This window comes from Eptesicus fuscus, chromosome 1 (assembly GCF_027574615.1).
Source record: "Eptesicus fuscus isolate TK198812 chromosome 1, DD_ASM_mEF_20220401, whole genome shotgun sequence".
NCBI classification, from domain to species: domain Eukaryota; kingdom Metazoa; phylum Chordata; class Mammalia; order Chiroptera; family Vespertilionidae; genus Eptesicus; species Eptesicus fuscus.
Window position 1 is genome coordinate 10,892,742 of NC_072473.1, and position 17,047 is coordinate 10,909,788.

General features: G+C 43.6%; 1 protein-coding gene across 1 annotated transcript in view; it reads right to left on the reverse strand.

The window, feature by feature from the left end:
• The window catches only part of SH3KBP1 (SH3 domain containing kinase binding protein 1), a 339,627-nt gene that overhangs the window by 42,931 nt on the left and 279,649 nt on the right, over positions 1–17,047 (reverse strand). Inside the window, exons 10-12 of the mRNA XM_008154559.3 lie at positions 15,092–15,143; positions 11,813–11,893; positions 8,399–8,558 (exon numbers count right to left, since the gene is read on the reverse strand). Coding sequence (XP_008152781.1) covers positions 8,399–8,558; positions 11,813–11,893; positions 15,092–15,143 — 293 coding nt within the window. The remainder of the gene's footprint in view (positions 1–8,398; positions 8,559–11,812; positions 11,894–15,091; positions 15,144–17,047) is intronic.

Consider the following 17,047-nt stretch of genomic DNA (forward strand, 5'->3'; position numbering starts at 1 on the left):
GCCCAGTCGTATCTTTGCCCACTACACTTCTGATGGCAATAATCAAAATGAGCATCCACATGCATATGTTTTATGATTCTAGAGATTTTTGTTTCTCTTAAATAAATAACTACAAGAGGGCCCTGTCTGTGCAAGAAGCAGATGTGAAGCCAGTCCTTTGGAAATATTCTGCACAGGGAAGTTACCACCCGGGGAGGTTGAATCCTTCCATCAGGAAAGGACAAAATTGTAGCAGCAGTAAGCCAGTTTCTTTCACTCATCAGCCTCCTTCCCTTTTCCCAGAAATCCGGATCCAAAGGCCCTGCTGATATCTGTGGAGTCCCTGTATACCTACTTGATGGCCAAGAACATCCCAGGAATCACAGACATTTTTTTTTACTTGCAAACTTTCCATTTAAATGTGGGACAACTTGAGCCAGGCCAGGGGTGCAAGGAGCGGGAAACAGAGTGGTTTTCCTGGCAGCTCTCCCCTTGCACTGCGTCCTTGTTTGGATGAGCACAAACAAGCGTGGCTATTTATAGTTGGTGAAGACACGTTGGAAGGTGATGGGACACTGCCCACTCAATTCTCCTCCAAATTTCTGTTCTTTGTGCAGACTCTGCAGGCGTGTGTGGAAACAGGCCTTGCTTCAGGGCTCATCCAGAGCACGACAAGCCCACACCCCCCCCCTAAGGCAAAAGGATGATGACATCCGCAGCTCTCATCTGCAAACCCACAGCTGGGCATCTCAGAGGGGCAAGGGGTTTTGAAGATGCCTGGAGGAGGGGAACCCTGAGAAAAGTTTGTGGGGGTGCCATGGAAAAAGCATTATATGAACCAATTAGCACTGTGCCTATGTGAGGTGTCACTACATCCTACTGTTTCCTTGCCCAGTTCTGGCCATTGCTGGCAGGAAAATCAATGTGCCTCTGTCTGGACTGGGACTAAACCCTGTCACTACTGTTGGTTCTTGCTGCAGGGAATAAAATTCATTCTAAGTGTGAGTGGAAAGAAGGAAAGAGAGAAGGTTAGACACACTAATGAAATGAGGTCAGCAAATAATGCAGACAAGGTAATGGCCCAATGGGATTTCTATACTCTAGAAATTGACTGTCCTCCCTCAGTCCCCAGCCTTCCCTGAGTTCCGACTCCCCTGACTCTCTTGCTGCCTCTGGGGGAGGCTGCTCAGGCTTCTACCCCCGAGAGGCCTCCTGATGTGCTTTTTGAGGGGGTCCATATTTCCTTACTCCCGCAGAGCTACCGAGCATGACCTGCTTGCCACCATGTAGGTACCCCTCTCCCACCAAAGCTACCCACTAAGTTGTCTCAGGGGAGGGAAAGAAGCTTGTGTGTATTTGCTGAGTGTCTCTCAAATGCAGGCAAGAACCAGGGGCGTCAGGTATGATGGCTTGTTTAAATCTGCACACCTGGGCAAGGTAGGCCTCATTGTGCCATTTTGCAGAGGCAGAAACTGAGACCCAGGGAAGTGTGCACCTTGCTCAAAGTCACAGGGTAAGTAAGTGGAGGGGTGTGTTTTTTATCCTAGTGTGCCTGGCTCCAAAGCAATGCGTGGGCAGGAACCATGTCTGGCCTAGTTACCATAGTTAACTGTTACCTAGAAAAGGGCCTGGCCAAATGTAGGCACCTGATAACTATGCATATAGGTGCTCATGCACACATACCATACTCTCTCATCAGTGAATCCATACGTAAGCACCCATTTTCCATAACCAAGTTTCTCACAAGATAAGTTTATATATGCTTGATGGCCTATGCATTCTCTCTTCAACTGCCCCAAATGATTGTACAGAAATGCCTCAACTGGGATCACCAAGAGCCAACTAGTGACCAAAGCACATGGGTGTGTTTCAGTCTTTCCTGGCGCTCACAATAGTTGGTGGTTCTCACAGCTTGCTCAGCCAACCAGTAGCATTAGCAACAATGGGAACTCCCTAGAAATACCTACTCTCTGTCCTTAAACCAGCCCTACTGAATTACAAACTTGGGGGAGCTGTGATCTCTGTTTTAACAAGCCCGCAGGTGAGTACAGTGCACACTCAACTGTGAGACCCACGGATCAGTAGTTGCTCCACCTTCTCGTCTTCCAGCTTCCATGACATCACACTGCATCTACCCTTTTCAATGGCTCCTAGTTCTTCCTCCACCCAATAAACAATTTTCCCCACTGTTGTCTTTACTTTCTTCTTTTCTCCATAATCCACTGAAGTGATTATAGCCATTCCATGCTTATAACTGCCATTTATGAGCCAACAACACCCACCTCTATAAGTTCTAGCCAAGATCTCTCTCCTGAATTCTTCAAAGGCATATCTTGGTCCTGAAATGTAGAAAAGCGAAGGGAAACAAACACCTCACAATTCATCACTAAGGCTCTTTGGAAAGACATTTGGAATACTTGAGTAATCTAAACTCAAAATGATGGCCTGAGCACCCACATGCACATTTTACCCGCCTTCTTAGGAAACAAGTGTATGTACTCTAGATATATTTCTCTTCCTCTTTTGTTTATTAATTGATTGATTAGTTTATACCTAGTAAGAATAAAGAAATCTTTTTTAAATGCTTTATTTTGGTGGGCATGGGGGCCAGATACCTCACAAAGCAATCAGGGCTTGGAAGCTTATTTTCTGCTAAATTGTAACCCCAGGGCTTTAGCAGTTCTGATGCCTGTGCAAATCTAAAGAAAAATTAATTTCCATGTGGGTAAGTTGGTCTCAAGAGAGATATCCACCCTTCCCTAAGCACTTAGTTGATGTTTGGCATATAAATGTTTACTTAATCTTTGCCTCAAGCTGCTCAACAGTCATTTATCTCCTAGTGTCTCTCTAAAATCCAGGGCTGTATCTTCGTTACAAGTATAAATTTTGCGACTGGCCCTCCCCACTGGATCCTGTGCTCCAGTTCTCCCAATTTAGCCCCCAGCCCTTCACAGGAAAGGTACCGTATTTTCTGGCGTATAAGACGACTGGGAGTACAGAAGATTTTCCTGGGTTAAAAAGTTGTCTTATACGCCAGAAAATACGGTACCTGGTGTGTGAAAAACTTAAAGCAATAGGCCATGTCCAGGCAGTACAGGTCTGGGAAGTCACTAGGCCTCCTGCTCACGGCTTGGTGTTCAAGACCCAACTGAGATTTCTCCTCCAACAGATGCTTCCACATCTACAGTCAGTGGACAGTGCCCTCTGGGGTTCTTGAGCCATGGTAATCAATTCCCCATATCCAGAATGTCCTCACTGAATGACCTGCTACCACCCTGATTACTGAACCTTTCTTATCACTGAATGTAATCAACTCCCAGAACACTGACATCTATCTGAGAGGACACTGGCTTCCAGAATATCAACCTGACCCTACTTCAGATCTTGCCATCTTCCTGAGCCTATGAAAGCCATGTAGGTAATTCATTTCCAATGGCAAGCCCCTCTTTCAGACCTACTTCACCTCTGAACTTGTGAGCACTAACTTCATCTTTCTGACCAGCATCTCTTGTACTACTGACAACCGACTTCTCCCACTACATCCTTGCTTACATCACTTCCTCCTTATGTTTTTTTTTAGCTTCCCCTCCATTCCAGACTCCTGTTTGTCACTCAAGGCCCCCAGACACCACCGGTCCCCATCCCCTGCCCTGCCAGTCACTTGCCCCCACTTGGAGAGCAAGGGCTAATCCCTGCTGTACCAACAATGGGTAAAAGCTCATCATCTCCTGCTCCAGCTTCCCTGCTCTTTGGGAAGAAAAATAAATATATTACAACGTGGGGTGTCTGTGTTTGTGAGATTAACAAACCTGTTCTGGTCTAGCCAGCCTGCTTCTACCTCTTTCCCTATCAGGCTTATTTTCTTTTGAAGGCACACACCTGCTCTGCCCCTCAGGTTTCTGGCTTGCTGCCTTCCACTGCATGCAATTACTAGAGCTCAGAGCAGCCTGCTTCCTTAGATTTTTCCTTCAGAGTTTCCTTAGATTTTTCTTTTTTAAATTTTGGACCCTTCTCCCAGGTTTCAGAACCTCTTTTCATAGAGGTTTCTGAACATATATTTATTAATTTGATAATTCACATTATTAGACATAGAACATTACATGTTTGTGTATGTATATACATACATATACAAAAGGTTTAGGAATAGTGAAATATATTTATGATCAAATATCAAAACAAGTGAGTAGGCGCCATACTTTTGAGCCTGTATTTTCTCAAGTGTGAAAATAGGGTAGACAAAATGCGTTTTCAGCCACAACCACCTTAGTTACATGCTGAGCTGGACAAGACAAGCAGACACTTCCTTTGCCTATATGAAATAATAACCAAGGCATCCCCAAGGCATAGATTTTCAAACAAAAGAGGCACTTATGGCCTAGGGGAACCTCCTATTAGCATTCAATTTTTAAATCAACCCTGGTATTAAATATTTTTGAAAAAGTCTTTTTTTCCTGTTAAAATTCCATCTTGCCCTGGCAGGCATTTCTCAGTGGTTAGAGCATCAACCCGCACACTGAAAGGTCATGGGTTTGATTCCCGGTTAAGGTCACATACCTGGATTGTAGATTTGATCCCCAGCCCTGGTCAGGGCATGTGCAGGAGGCAACTAATTGATGTGTCTCTCTCATACTGATGTTTTTCTCTCTCTCCCCTTCCCCCCCCTCCTTTTCACTCTCTCTAAAAATCAATGGAAAGAAATCCTTGGGTGAGGATTAACAATAGCAAAAAATTCCATCTTCACTTACTTTCTAGAAATTGGAAGAACATGCTGACCAGTGAATATGTTAATGGCATGCTTCCACTTGCTCAGAATGGACATACAAATGTGCACCAGTGTCCTCTAGCTCCCCTATACATGATTCATGAAAACTGAACTGCAATGCTTGAGCTCCCCCATTACTAAGAGCCAGAACAGTGCTTTGTACATAGTAATCCCGCAATATAATTGTGTTAAGTGAACACATCTAGAAAAGATTCCACTCTTCTTAAATTTATGTAATTCGTTTTTTCTAAAACATGCCAGTTCCTGTTTAAATAGAAAGAAATCGATTTCTTCTAGAAGCCACATTTGGCAGCGAGCTCTCTGGTTGATGAGAGAAAGCTTCAGCCCAGACACTGCAGCTGGAGTGGTATGCCTGGTTCCCAACAAGAATGGCAAACAATGACGTATATACATGGGTTAAATCGCCCATCCAACTATCCATCCAGTCAGGTATATCCTGGTGAAGACATGGGTTCACACAGCAGACAATATCCTTTCACTGGAGGACCACAGACACAAAACTCTTAGAATGACATTACCATTCCTACCTCAATTAATTTTGCAGAACTAAACATGTTCATAAACCACTATATGGGTTGGTTGTCCAATGTAACTGCCTAGCAAAAGTACTGAGAAACAAAAGCCTTTCTTTGACTTTCTTAATAAAATTATGTTGAAATCCATGGTGCACTAGGTAACGTAGAACATAAAAGACACACATGCTACAGAGCTTTCTCAGAGGCATGGAAGGATGACAGGCAAAGTGAACAAAATGTGAGCACTGGCACCTTCCCCGTTTTAGGAACCATGGCATTCAACAAGTGTGTTAAATAAGCCACTACCATATGCTCAACCCCGTGAAGCATGTGAAAATGACAAAACATACTCTTGATCTGCTTGAAATCTGGTAAAAGAGTCTGGGGGACGGGGTGAGCATCCCAAGTGGCACAGCATGGGACCCTACCCTAGGCTAAACATGGATATTGGTATCCAGCATTTGGGGGAAAGAGTGACCATGAGAGATAATGGAAGACTTCTAGAAGAGGGGCGTACTAACTGGGGAGCATTAACAGATGCATGAGAGGCAGCCAGGGAAGGAGGGTGGCACTGTCAAGAACTTGGGGGAATCTAGACCAGGGGATCTGGCAGTGTGGACCCAGGCCAACAGCATGGGTATCACCTGGGAGTGTGTTAGAATGTAAATTCCCAGGCCCACCTCAGACCTACCAACTCAGCAACTGTGGGGGTGTGGCCCAGTGACCTGAACAAGTTCTTTGGGTGATTCTGATGTATGCCAAGTTTGAGAACCACCAAATTAGAGCAGGCACTGTCCTCCCTTCAACTGGCTGTGTAAGTGGTTAGAGCAGGTACTGGCTCCCCAGTACTGGCTTGGGCCTCTGCCACTTCCTAGGATTGTCAGGGAAGAAACCCAGGGCTTTCCTCCCCCTCTCCCCTTTCTGCAAACCAGTGCTCTGGGGACTGGGCAGCCAAGAGGGTAGAGGGGGCGTGGGAGGCCGGGGCTGCTTAGACGCTGCACACATTGTGAAGAACAGTTACATTTCCCACTGGCATCTAGACAAACCCCTCTCATGCATCCTCCTTGGTGACTTGGACTTCTAATGGACAGCTGGATATTGGGAGGGCTGGAAGCAGAGAAGAGCTAAGCAAAGGCGGGGGTGGGGGGAGAGGGAGGAGGAATGAGGCCTTTGTGAGCCCAGAAAGTTGGCAGTTATTACTCACTCCCTTCCCCCGTGTGTGCAGGTTTAATTGTTGGCTCAAAAAGCCTGGACCTATCCCTTAATGAGACTGCTGAGAGCAACCTTCGAAGACAAAGAAGCCATCAGAATTGCACTTCCTTTCGGATCAGATCTTTAGAAAGCACAGCAGGGATATTTTGGAAATTGTTACTGACTTAATCAAAATGTCTGCAGTCCCTGGATGACTAACAGAACAAAAGCAGAGTGTGTTCTTCTTTCACCCACCACAAAATGATGCGCCTCTTTGCTGCTCCATTCTCCCTGTTTGTGTAGTGCTTATTCTTTTCAGAAGTTCATAGGTTACGTGACCTTTTTCATCTGAAGTGCTAGCTTCTGGGCTGACCATGCTACTGAAGTGGCCTTTGCTAAGATCATGGCAGCACTCAAGTGTTCCTGCTGTGGGCATGTTCAAATGGCCTTCTGCTGTCAGTCAGCCAAAGAGGGTGTAACACAGCCAAATCTGACCAACTCAATAGCAGTCCTGGTCCCATTAGTTTCCCCAGGAATCATACAAATGCTGTATGATTCCACTTACATGAGGCATCTAGAGTAGTCACAGTCATAGAGACAGAAATAATGGCTACTGCCAGAGGGTATAAGGAGGGGGGAGGGGACTTATTGTTTAAGGGATACAGAGCAAAAGTTTTGCGAGATGAGAAGAGTTCTATGGATGGATGGTGGTGATGGTTGCACAATGTGAATTACTTAATGCCACTGACCCATACATTTAAAAATGCTTATGATGGCAAATTTGTTATGTATATTTTACCACAATTTAAAAATCTTTTTTTAGAAAGTAAATGAGCTGCTTTGTCTTACTGCAATACATCCAGTTTGACACACAGTAATAAAAATGACAATGAAAGTAATGATTTACAAGCATGGGGTTACATACTTGGGAATTACCCGTTCTGTCCTTTTAGGTGCATTCCATTATCATCTTCAATGCACAGATAAAGAAAGTGAGAGAGCGAGGCAGTGACTTGCCAAGGCTCACACTCCTCCTATGAGGTAGGGTGAGACATGAGCCCTGAAGTCTGCCTAACTCTAACACCAGGGCACTGAAGCCCCGTGAGACTTTCATTGTGCAAACTTAGCTCAAAAAATCTGGTGAGTGACTGTGTGTTTACAGGTACATGAAAAGCCCTCCATGCCACCAACTTATTCTGGTATATTACACCAACATGTATATTATACATGTATTGGTAGAAAGTTCTGGCAATGAGCCTGTGTAGAGAACACAACACTTCCTTGTGGAGTGATGGGTGTCTCAGGTCTGGAAGGCACATGCCCAACTCTGATTCCACATTACTAACACATGAGTCCAGCCAGCCAGTGAATAAATTGGTGTTTTAACAGACACATCTGGAAGGTGTACCTGAACCAAATATGTCCCTTAACTTCAAAGGTCTCATAGTTCAGAGACATGTACACTAATATAATCTTTGCCATGCTGGGTCCCGGGTTCCACAATAGGGCTGTGCAGTCAAGGTGTGGAACAAGGCACCACAGAGCAGGGAAGGCATTAGGGGATGGACCTGCTAGTGAGACGTGTGCACCTCAGGCCAGCAGGACGGCCAGGGGAGAGGTGGGCCTGGCACCTGCATGTCTAGTCTGAAGGGCCATTGGTCTTACTCTAATAAAGCACAGGGCAAATTCCTGCCTGTGAGCAGGACCTAGATGCTCTGCTGCTGCTCCCAGCCTCACACCCACTTCTGCTCAAACACCAGAGTAAGGACGGAAGTGGCAGAGTCCTCGACAGTTTTGCTAATAGGGTGGAAGGGCAGCTTTACCTGCCCCCCATCCCTCAGCCAGACACATTCAAGGCTCTTCTCCTGTAACCCTAGGCCACCCCTCACATACCCCTGTGCCCATCCCAGGGTTGAGAACAGAACAGTACCTGGTGTGGGTCAGGGGACCCACTGGTCGTTCGGGTCTCCTCGGAGGCAGTGCGCCTGGTCTGCTGAGAGAATTGGTCTTGGGTGGCCTTGGCTTTTTTGGTGGTATGGCAGGAACAGAAGGCTTCTGTAAATCCAGTTTTGGCTCTCTCTCTGGTCTTTCTTTAAGTCATTGTTTTTAAAAAAAAAAACACACATAAAGAAAACAGATCTAGTGTAAGTGCCAGTACTTAAGTGCAGATTGCTTATTTCATGCTTAAAAAAAAAAAATCACCAATGCCATTTGTTCCATTTGCAAAAGTGAAGTTGGACATTGAAGAGCATCTTTTTTTTCTTTTAAAATATTTTTTTTTTATTTTATTTAAGAGAGGAAGGGAGAGGGAGAGAGAGATAGAAACATCAATGATGAGAGAGAATCATTGATCGGCTGCTTCCTGCACAGCCCACATTGGGGATAGAGCCCACAAACTAGGCATGTGCCCTCACTGGGAATCAAACCGTGACCTCCTGGTTCATAGGTTGATGCCTAACCACTGAGTCACATCGGCCAGGCTAAAGAACATCTTTTATTCTTTGTCAATTTAGGAGAAGCCCTATAGAGCAAAACTTAATGTTTGCCTTTGCTCATGATGGTCCCTCTGCCTACAGGGCCCTTCTAGCCACAGACCACCCTTAGCAAACTTCTACTCAGCATTAGGCCTACTTATAAGGCCTGGCTGAAACTTGAAACCACTATGTTCCCTTCTCAACAGCTGGACCCATTGAGCTACAAAGGATAACCCTGTATAAAAAGGCTCCACTTAGATACTTGCAGGGTGTCTGCATGTTTGGCACAGCCTGGAGGCTGTCAGCCCCAAGGGCAGAGTCCACATCTAGTCATCTCTCTAGAATCTTGCAGGGAACCGGGCACATAGCAGGTGCTCAGTAAATGGTTGACAGGCTTGGTGAATGACCTGCAGAACCTGCTGGATGTGGGGAGGAAAGAGGCCTGACACCTCTCAGGTCGGCCTGTGTAAAGGGCCATAAGCTTATAATGAGGGGACCGTTTCAGGGAACAAGGACTAGTTTGGCATTCTTTTTGTGCAGTTTGAACTTGGAAGGTAAATTGGGGCTTCACAGGTATTTTGTTTCCAAGGGTTTTTGGAGTCAGAGCTATTAAAATGAAGTTAAAGCCAGGTCTGTTGGCCCAACTGGGCAGTGCTCAGTGACAGCTGCATTTTTTCTGTCCTCAGTTTGCCTTGCCCTGATCATGGCATTAAAAAGCTGGTATCCACATTCTCCTTTACAAAGACAGAACTTCAGAGAGTTGCCCACTGGAGGACAGGCAGGGTCCCTATATTCACTTGTAGCTGGAACTCTGAACACGTTTTACTTGCAAACACAAACTCGTATTGTTTGGGTGCCCAGGTCAATTGGCCAAACTTTTAAAGGCCCATCAGCATTTGAGTAGCTATCATAGTGCTCATTCCCACCATAATTCAGTGGGGGAATATGCCCCATCAGGAATGCTAGGAGAAAGGACTCAGCTGAAACACCAAGGAAGGAAGATTCCTCCTGCTGGAAGGGATGGAAGGCCAAGTGTTAGGGTGGGGCTGGCTCCCTGGCTTCTCTGTTGCTTTTTAAAAAATATATTTTAATTGATTTTTTTAGAGAGAGAGGAAGGGACAGGGAGACACATTGAAGTGAGAGTGAAACATCCATCAGCTGCCTCCTGCATGCCCTCCACCCGGAATCAAGCCCAAAACCCGGGCATGTGCCCTGACTGGGAATTGAACCAGCAACCTTTCGATGCCCAACCAACTAAGCCACACTGGCCAGGACTGTTACTTTTTTTTTTTTTTAAAGAAGGGAGGAGAGAAAGGAAGTAAAAGAGGAAAGATATATTTTTAATATATATATTTTAATTCTCACCTGAGTATGTGTTTATTGATTTTAGAGAGAAAGGAAGAGAGAGAGAGAGGGAGAGGAAGGAGAGAGAGAGAGAGAGAGAGAGAGAGAGAGAGAGAGAGAGAGAGAGAGAGAGAGAGAGAAAGAGAGAGAGAGAGAGAGAGAGAGAGAGAGAGAGAGAGAGAGAGAGAGAGAGAGAGAGAGAGAGAGAGACACTGATGTGAGAGAGAAATATCAATTGGTTCCCTCCTGTATGTGCCCTGACCGGGGATCAAACCCACAACCTAGGTATGTGCCCTGACTGGGAATCGAACCAACAAACTTTTTGGTGTATGGGACGATGCTCCAACTCTTGTTGCTTTTGATCAGGGCTTCTGCCTTCTTGACCCATTGTGGCACAGAACAATGGATCCTAGGAAGGAAAGGAACCAGAAGTGTGTGGCCACTTGGCCAGCCAAGTAGGGCAGTTGTTCACATGTAAGCTGAGTCTTTTAGCATGGAACAGAGCAGGAAGTGTCCTTGTCAAGGAGCCTGGCTATTAGTCAGAAACTAGCGGTGTGTTCTCCATGAGGACAGGGGTAAGTGTTTGGTTATGTCAAAACACACACTTTTATCAAAGAGCTATTTATATGGCACATGGTCAATGGCTATTTTTTCATTGATCTGTGATACATACCTGGCCTTTATAATAAGGTTCCACAACTCAAGTTTTAACTCTTCACTATGAAAAAAAGAGGTGCAACTTCTTAAGAGCGCACAATGTCCGTAAAATTTTTGGCAAGCTGATATAAAATATTAAAATTTACAATAAAACTTCACGAGGCCACCCAGGAGCACCTCCAAATAATTGAATTCATTAATTCAGCATTTCTCTTGTGACTTACAAATAACTGCTTTTTAAAATGGAATGTGCTCTGATTGCTGTTCATAATAATAACATAGCATTTTCTCCCATAAAATGTGTGATCAATCAAATCTTAGACACCCAAGAAAATGAGTCCTTCCACAGCATGCAGATTTCCTTGGGAGAGACTCAGAATGGTAGAACTCAAACACATTTGTAAAACTGACTGTGTGAGATGGGTTAAGCTCCTTCCCTGCAAATAACATTTCTAACCACCTTTAGGGGACTGTAGACACTGAGCTGCTTCTTTCAGTTTTCCCATGCTTCCCCTCTCTTAGCACTCGTGACCGAAGACATGTGTCTGTAGCCAGGGTCAAAGGCCCAGGAGTGACTGAAGATGAGAGTGCTGCTGATGAAGCAGGATGGTGATGGCAGGAAGATTGGGATGGAAGAGACCCAGTGTGTTAAGTGACCGGGCCTGTTGTTTTTTTATTTGATGAGAACTTCTGGCCCAGAAAAACACCATATAACCCCCTCTCCTATTTCCTTAGATATGAGATATTTAAAAGAAATCAAAATCATATTCCAAAGAAAGCAAATTCTGTAGATAACCTGGACTAGCCCTGTGACAGACAGCTTCGTCGCTTGCTGTTCTAGAAGTGCCAGTGAAGACTTGATTTCATACCTTTTTCTTCTGTTCTGTTGGGAAGCGTTTCTGGTCTTTCAGGAGGTATCTTTTTAATTTCATGTTTTCTCTCAGTGGTACCTAGTGGGGAAAGGATAGCAGTGATCAGAAAATATTTTCTCTACTCATTTATTAGACACACCAGCATTTTTAATATTTATTAGGAACAGCCAAGTTAGTAGATGTTTTCCCTAGGCTGAGTGCCGCTGTTACTTGGCAAACACAAGTTGCTAAGAAACAGAGCAGAAGCCATTTCTGTCCTATGTGATTAAATTTGCCTGCCTATACATCCTTAATTTATAAGAACACCACTAATATTTTATAATATTTAGGTCTGACTCCCCTAGGCATCAAAATAGTCACATGAAATTCTTGGGTGCAGGTGGGGAATGTGTATAAATAAATAAGCAAGTCAATCTTCAAAATATGCAAATAAGGGGATATTGTGCTCTACACATAAAAAGGAATTTCACAGGGACCTGGGTTCCACTTTGTAGCAGTTTTAAAATATGGCTTCAAAGGGTTCGCTACCCCTCTCATTAAGGGGTAATATTTATGTCCCCTGTTTGGAATATGGGTGAGCTTGTGACTGCTTCAACCAGTGGCCAATGCAATACCATATAATTTCCAAGGTTATGTCCTAAAAGGCCATGTAGCTTATGCTTTACTTGTTAGAATATTGAGCCTCCATGTAAGAATGAATTGCCCTGAGGCCATCATGCTGCAGAGGCCACGTGTAGGCCAGGTATAGTCACTCTGGCCTACAGCCCTATAGTCACTCTGGCCTACAGCCCCAGCCTTCCAGCTGCCCGTGCCAAGGGGAGCCAGACATGAGAGGGAAGCAGTCATCTTCAAAGTGGATCAGCCAGCCTCAGCTAGTCCAGAATTCCCAGCTGATGTCCCAGACATCATGAAGAAGAGAGACAAGACACCCTGGCCATGCGCTGTTCAAATTCCTGACCCCCAAATTCATGGGCATAAGAAGATTGTTGTTTTACGTTGCCAAATTTGGGGTGGTGTGCTATATAGCAGTAGTAACTAGGACATATTTTTAAGTGGAGAGATGTGCAGAGAAGATGTGTTAGTTCTCCCTAAGTCCTTTCATTTTGTGTCTGAATCCCTCAAGTATTACTTTTCCCCAAATGCACCAATTAGCTTTTCATCTTTTTTAAAATATATTTTATTGACTTTTTACAGAGAGGAAGGGAGAGGGATAGAGAGTTAGAAATATCGATGAGAGAGAAACATTGATCAGCTGCCTCCTGCACACCCCCTACTGGGGATGTGCATGCAACAATGGTACATGCCCTTGACCAGAATCAAACCTGGGACCCTTCAGTCCGCAGGCCGCCGCCCTATCCACTGAGCCAAACCGGTTAGGGCTAGCATTTCATCTTTACCCACGTTGACTGCAGTGACTCCTTCCCCTGGCATTTTCATCAGTGTCAGTAACTTCAGGCACGTACGAACGTTTGAAAAGTAGCTAACACATGAAACCGATCACTCACAAGCACTCCTCTGACTTATGGACTTGGCTGAGTGCTTGACAATTCCTTACATGACCAGCCTTATGGATGGGTGCTTGGTACTAAAATCTCAATTATATATAGCATAAGAAGCCAAAAGAATTTTTAAAAATTCACTGAACACTTTACCTAAATCTCCTTAATGACTCTCTACAAATTAAACACTGTATCTGATTTCTGTCCATTCCATATATGATATTTTATGCCAAATAATCAAACACAAGGAAAGTTGATGATGGGGAAAATATGAATATCTACCTCCCCATTACAAAGTAGTTCCCAAAATCATTCAGCAGGATAAATGAGCAACAATAATCTAGGAAGATTAAATGTCATCTTGCTTTGCCCTCAGAGATCCAGCATAACCTTGGTAAAATTGGTTTAAAAGGATAAGAATTTGTCTATCATGCTACAGTCTATTCTCCTAATGATAATGAAGAATTCCAGCATCATTCATAGAGATACAGGAGGAACTGACAATCCTACTACCATGAAGAATCCAATCCTACTTACATTCTAGGCTACCTGAGCCTTGGACCACTCAACTCATCAACTTGGCCTCTCATCTGTCACCAAGGCCTCTACGGAAAAGGGTCTTCAGAGACAAGAAAATCAATAACCTGCTTTAATTTCAGCACAATAAAATAGTTATCCAGCCAGAACCACTAGGTGGCAAAACTAAACTGCTCAATGCAGAGAAGGATGGGGGCAGAGCAGAGATGTAATTAACATCCCATTTCAGGGCTTAATCTCTATAATGCTCAACTATGCTGAAGGGAATGAAAATGGAATTTGGGGTCAAGGTGATTTTTACACCCAAGCTGGTGAGCCAAAAGAACTTTTAAAAAAATCCCTCCTAAAAAGTCTGTGAATAACCAATCTAGAAATTTATTCATATTTTAAATGCTACAGAAATGTCATAAATATTGAGTGTGTAGAACTAAAAATACCCCTACTCTTCTTCTGTTTTAGTTGGTAATTTTTAAAATGCCACTTATCTACTTATTCATGGAGGAATTTCTCTCTATAATTAGTTTTTAACAATTATAAAGAATTTTATTGGAAAATATGAATTATCATCTTTATATATGATACTCCATCATGCAACAAGTTACCCAATGTCTGACATCAAGTCTTCACATATTATTCAACCTTAATATCTGAACTGCACAGAAAAAGTGAATTAGACTCTTCAAGATTAAAAAAATCATGAGGAAAAATATTTATTGATAGGAAAAATTTTTTTTGTTGGGGGGTAAGTGAAGTAAGTGCAAATTTTAGTTAACTACATGGGACAGACACTGAAAATTCAGTGCCACTATCATGTACGTTGACACTGTGACCTGTGGAAAGCGATCCCCTCCAAGCTGATCCTCGATCTGGCAAGCATAGGTGAAGGAGGACAATTCAGTTCTGCTCGCCTCAAAAGCCGTTTATTAAACCAATAAAAACAAAGCAGACAAAAACTGGTTTATTCCAAAGCCAAATCTTTCTGGTCATTCGCTTTGGGAGGTTAGACCTTTTTTTTTTTTTTTTTTTTGCTGTATCAGGGATACATTTTAATGATATGTTTATATATATTTTTTAGGAAAAACAGTAGTTATTTAAAACTCCCTGTTGAGACCAAATCATTACTTCCCAATTTGGCATCCTGTGACATTTGAATCTAAGAATCTTGAGTTCTACCAAGGACACTGTAAATACACACAGAGAATGACGCACACCGTGTTGATGGAACAGAAAGGTACCTTACCTGCCCCTTGTTTGATGACAGGAGCGGATGGAGGAGGTGGCTTCTTGGGTCTCTGAAAAAGTAATCAAAATGATACCACATGAGATTGTTGTCGAAGCTGGCCTCTCACATAAGGACCACAGACAGTGTTTTCTAGATGTAGTGTGGACAGTATAGAGAAGTTCTCAAAAAAAAAAAAAATGAGCGATTCTCTCTCTAGGGATGTTAGCACCTTTAAACAAACACTAAAATATATATTCAGTCTGCAAAACAAAACTCTGATGGACAAATGAAATACCATTTCCCCCTTTCTAAATTTGTAACAGCCTTCTGGAAAAGCTCGGCTCAGCAAAAAAATGGCCTGAAACCAGCAAGCACAATGGTTCTCCTACGCTGAAAAAACATTTGCAATCAAGATTTAATCTGCTGAATAACCGAGCGATTCAAAAAGAGTCACTTGGGTGGCTTTAAATCAGATCTTCTCTGGATGTGAGACCTTCAACAAAATTCAGGCTCAGGGGCTGGTCCAAATGGGTGGGGTTCTAAGCCTGTTGCCCCTTTCCCTCCCAAGGCTGCCAGCAAGGACCTCCTCAGGCTAGCTATACGCTGGAAACTGGAATGGAGCTTCTTTGCCTATCAGTCACTTGTTTTACTCTCAAATCTTGTCACTCTATAGGTGACAGAGGTAGCAATGCAATCAATGGCATACATTCCTGAACCCGTTTTAGAGTATCTCCCTGCTCACCAGGATTGACTGTAGGAGAGAGATGGTCAGGTAGAGACCAGCAAATGAACCTGCCCATCCTCAGCTCTTTACTAGGTGGGTGATTTAGCCAAGTTACCCCTGAGTAATGGAGGGCAAGAGGTGGGGCTTCAGAATCTGTCCTTAAAAATTAGGCCTCTTTTCCCTGGCTGGTTTTGCTCAGTGGTTAGAGCGTCAACCCGAGGACCCAAGGGTCTCTGGTTCCATTCTCAGTCAAGGGCATGTACCTTGGTAGCAAGTTGAACCCCAGCCCCGGTCAGGGTGCCCGGGAGGCAACCAGCCGATGTGTTTCTCACATCTATGTTTCTCTCTCCCCTTCCTCCCTCCCTCTCACTCTCTGTAAAAAAATATCTTCAGGTGAGGATTAAAAATAAAAATCCTGGCTCTTTCAGTTTATTAGCATGGACACTGGGCAAGTGACCTCACTTAGCTAACCCTTTTCATCTGTAAAATGGCAATGATATTACCTCCCTTTTAAAGAGAAGGCAATTTCAAAGCAGAGGGAGTCAGTAAGCACTACCTTGTTTAATTCTCAGAAAAACTCCATAAGTAGTGATATTATTATGCCCATTTTGCAGATGAAATAATTGAGGCTTAGAGAGATGAAGGCATTTCCCCAAGTCACCAGGCTATTAAATGGAGTAAGGGACTAGAAGTCTAGCCTAGAACTGTCTGACCCACAGAATGCTCTTAATCACTACGAAGGGTCCATCCTGCCAGAGAGCATCCCCAAGACAAACTATCACGTCTTTAAACCACACACAGTCTACAAAAGCACAAGGAGCTGTAGTTGGTTAAAGATGAAAAAAAAAAAAAAAGCCACACAACCAGAACGGGTATCAAATTGCAGCTACAGTATGAGCTTAACTTAAGGTTATAATACACACAGAAAAAGAATGGAAAACAAGAAATTTATAGTAGTGATCTCTAGAATTACGAGTGCATACATGCGTGTGTTTCCTTAATATTTTTTTCTGTCTTGTCTACATGCATACAGATTTTATTATTTAAAAAAAAAAAGGAAGTTACTCAAAGGCCACCTCTTCTTGCACATAGGTTCCCCTCATGGATGTTCCAGTTCACAGATCTTACACTACTCTTTCCCCTTTTGCCAGCTCCTTCTAGATCTCTACCCCAACTCCTTCCCTTTTCTGTCTTTGTATAAATTAGACTGGGGACAGCTGTGTGTTAACCTAATAAAGTTAACATTGAAG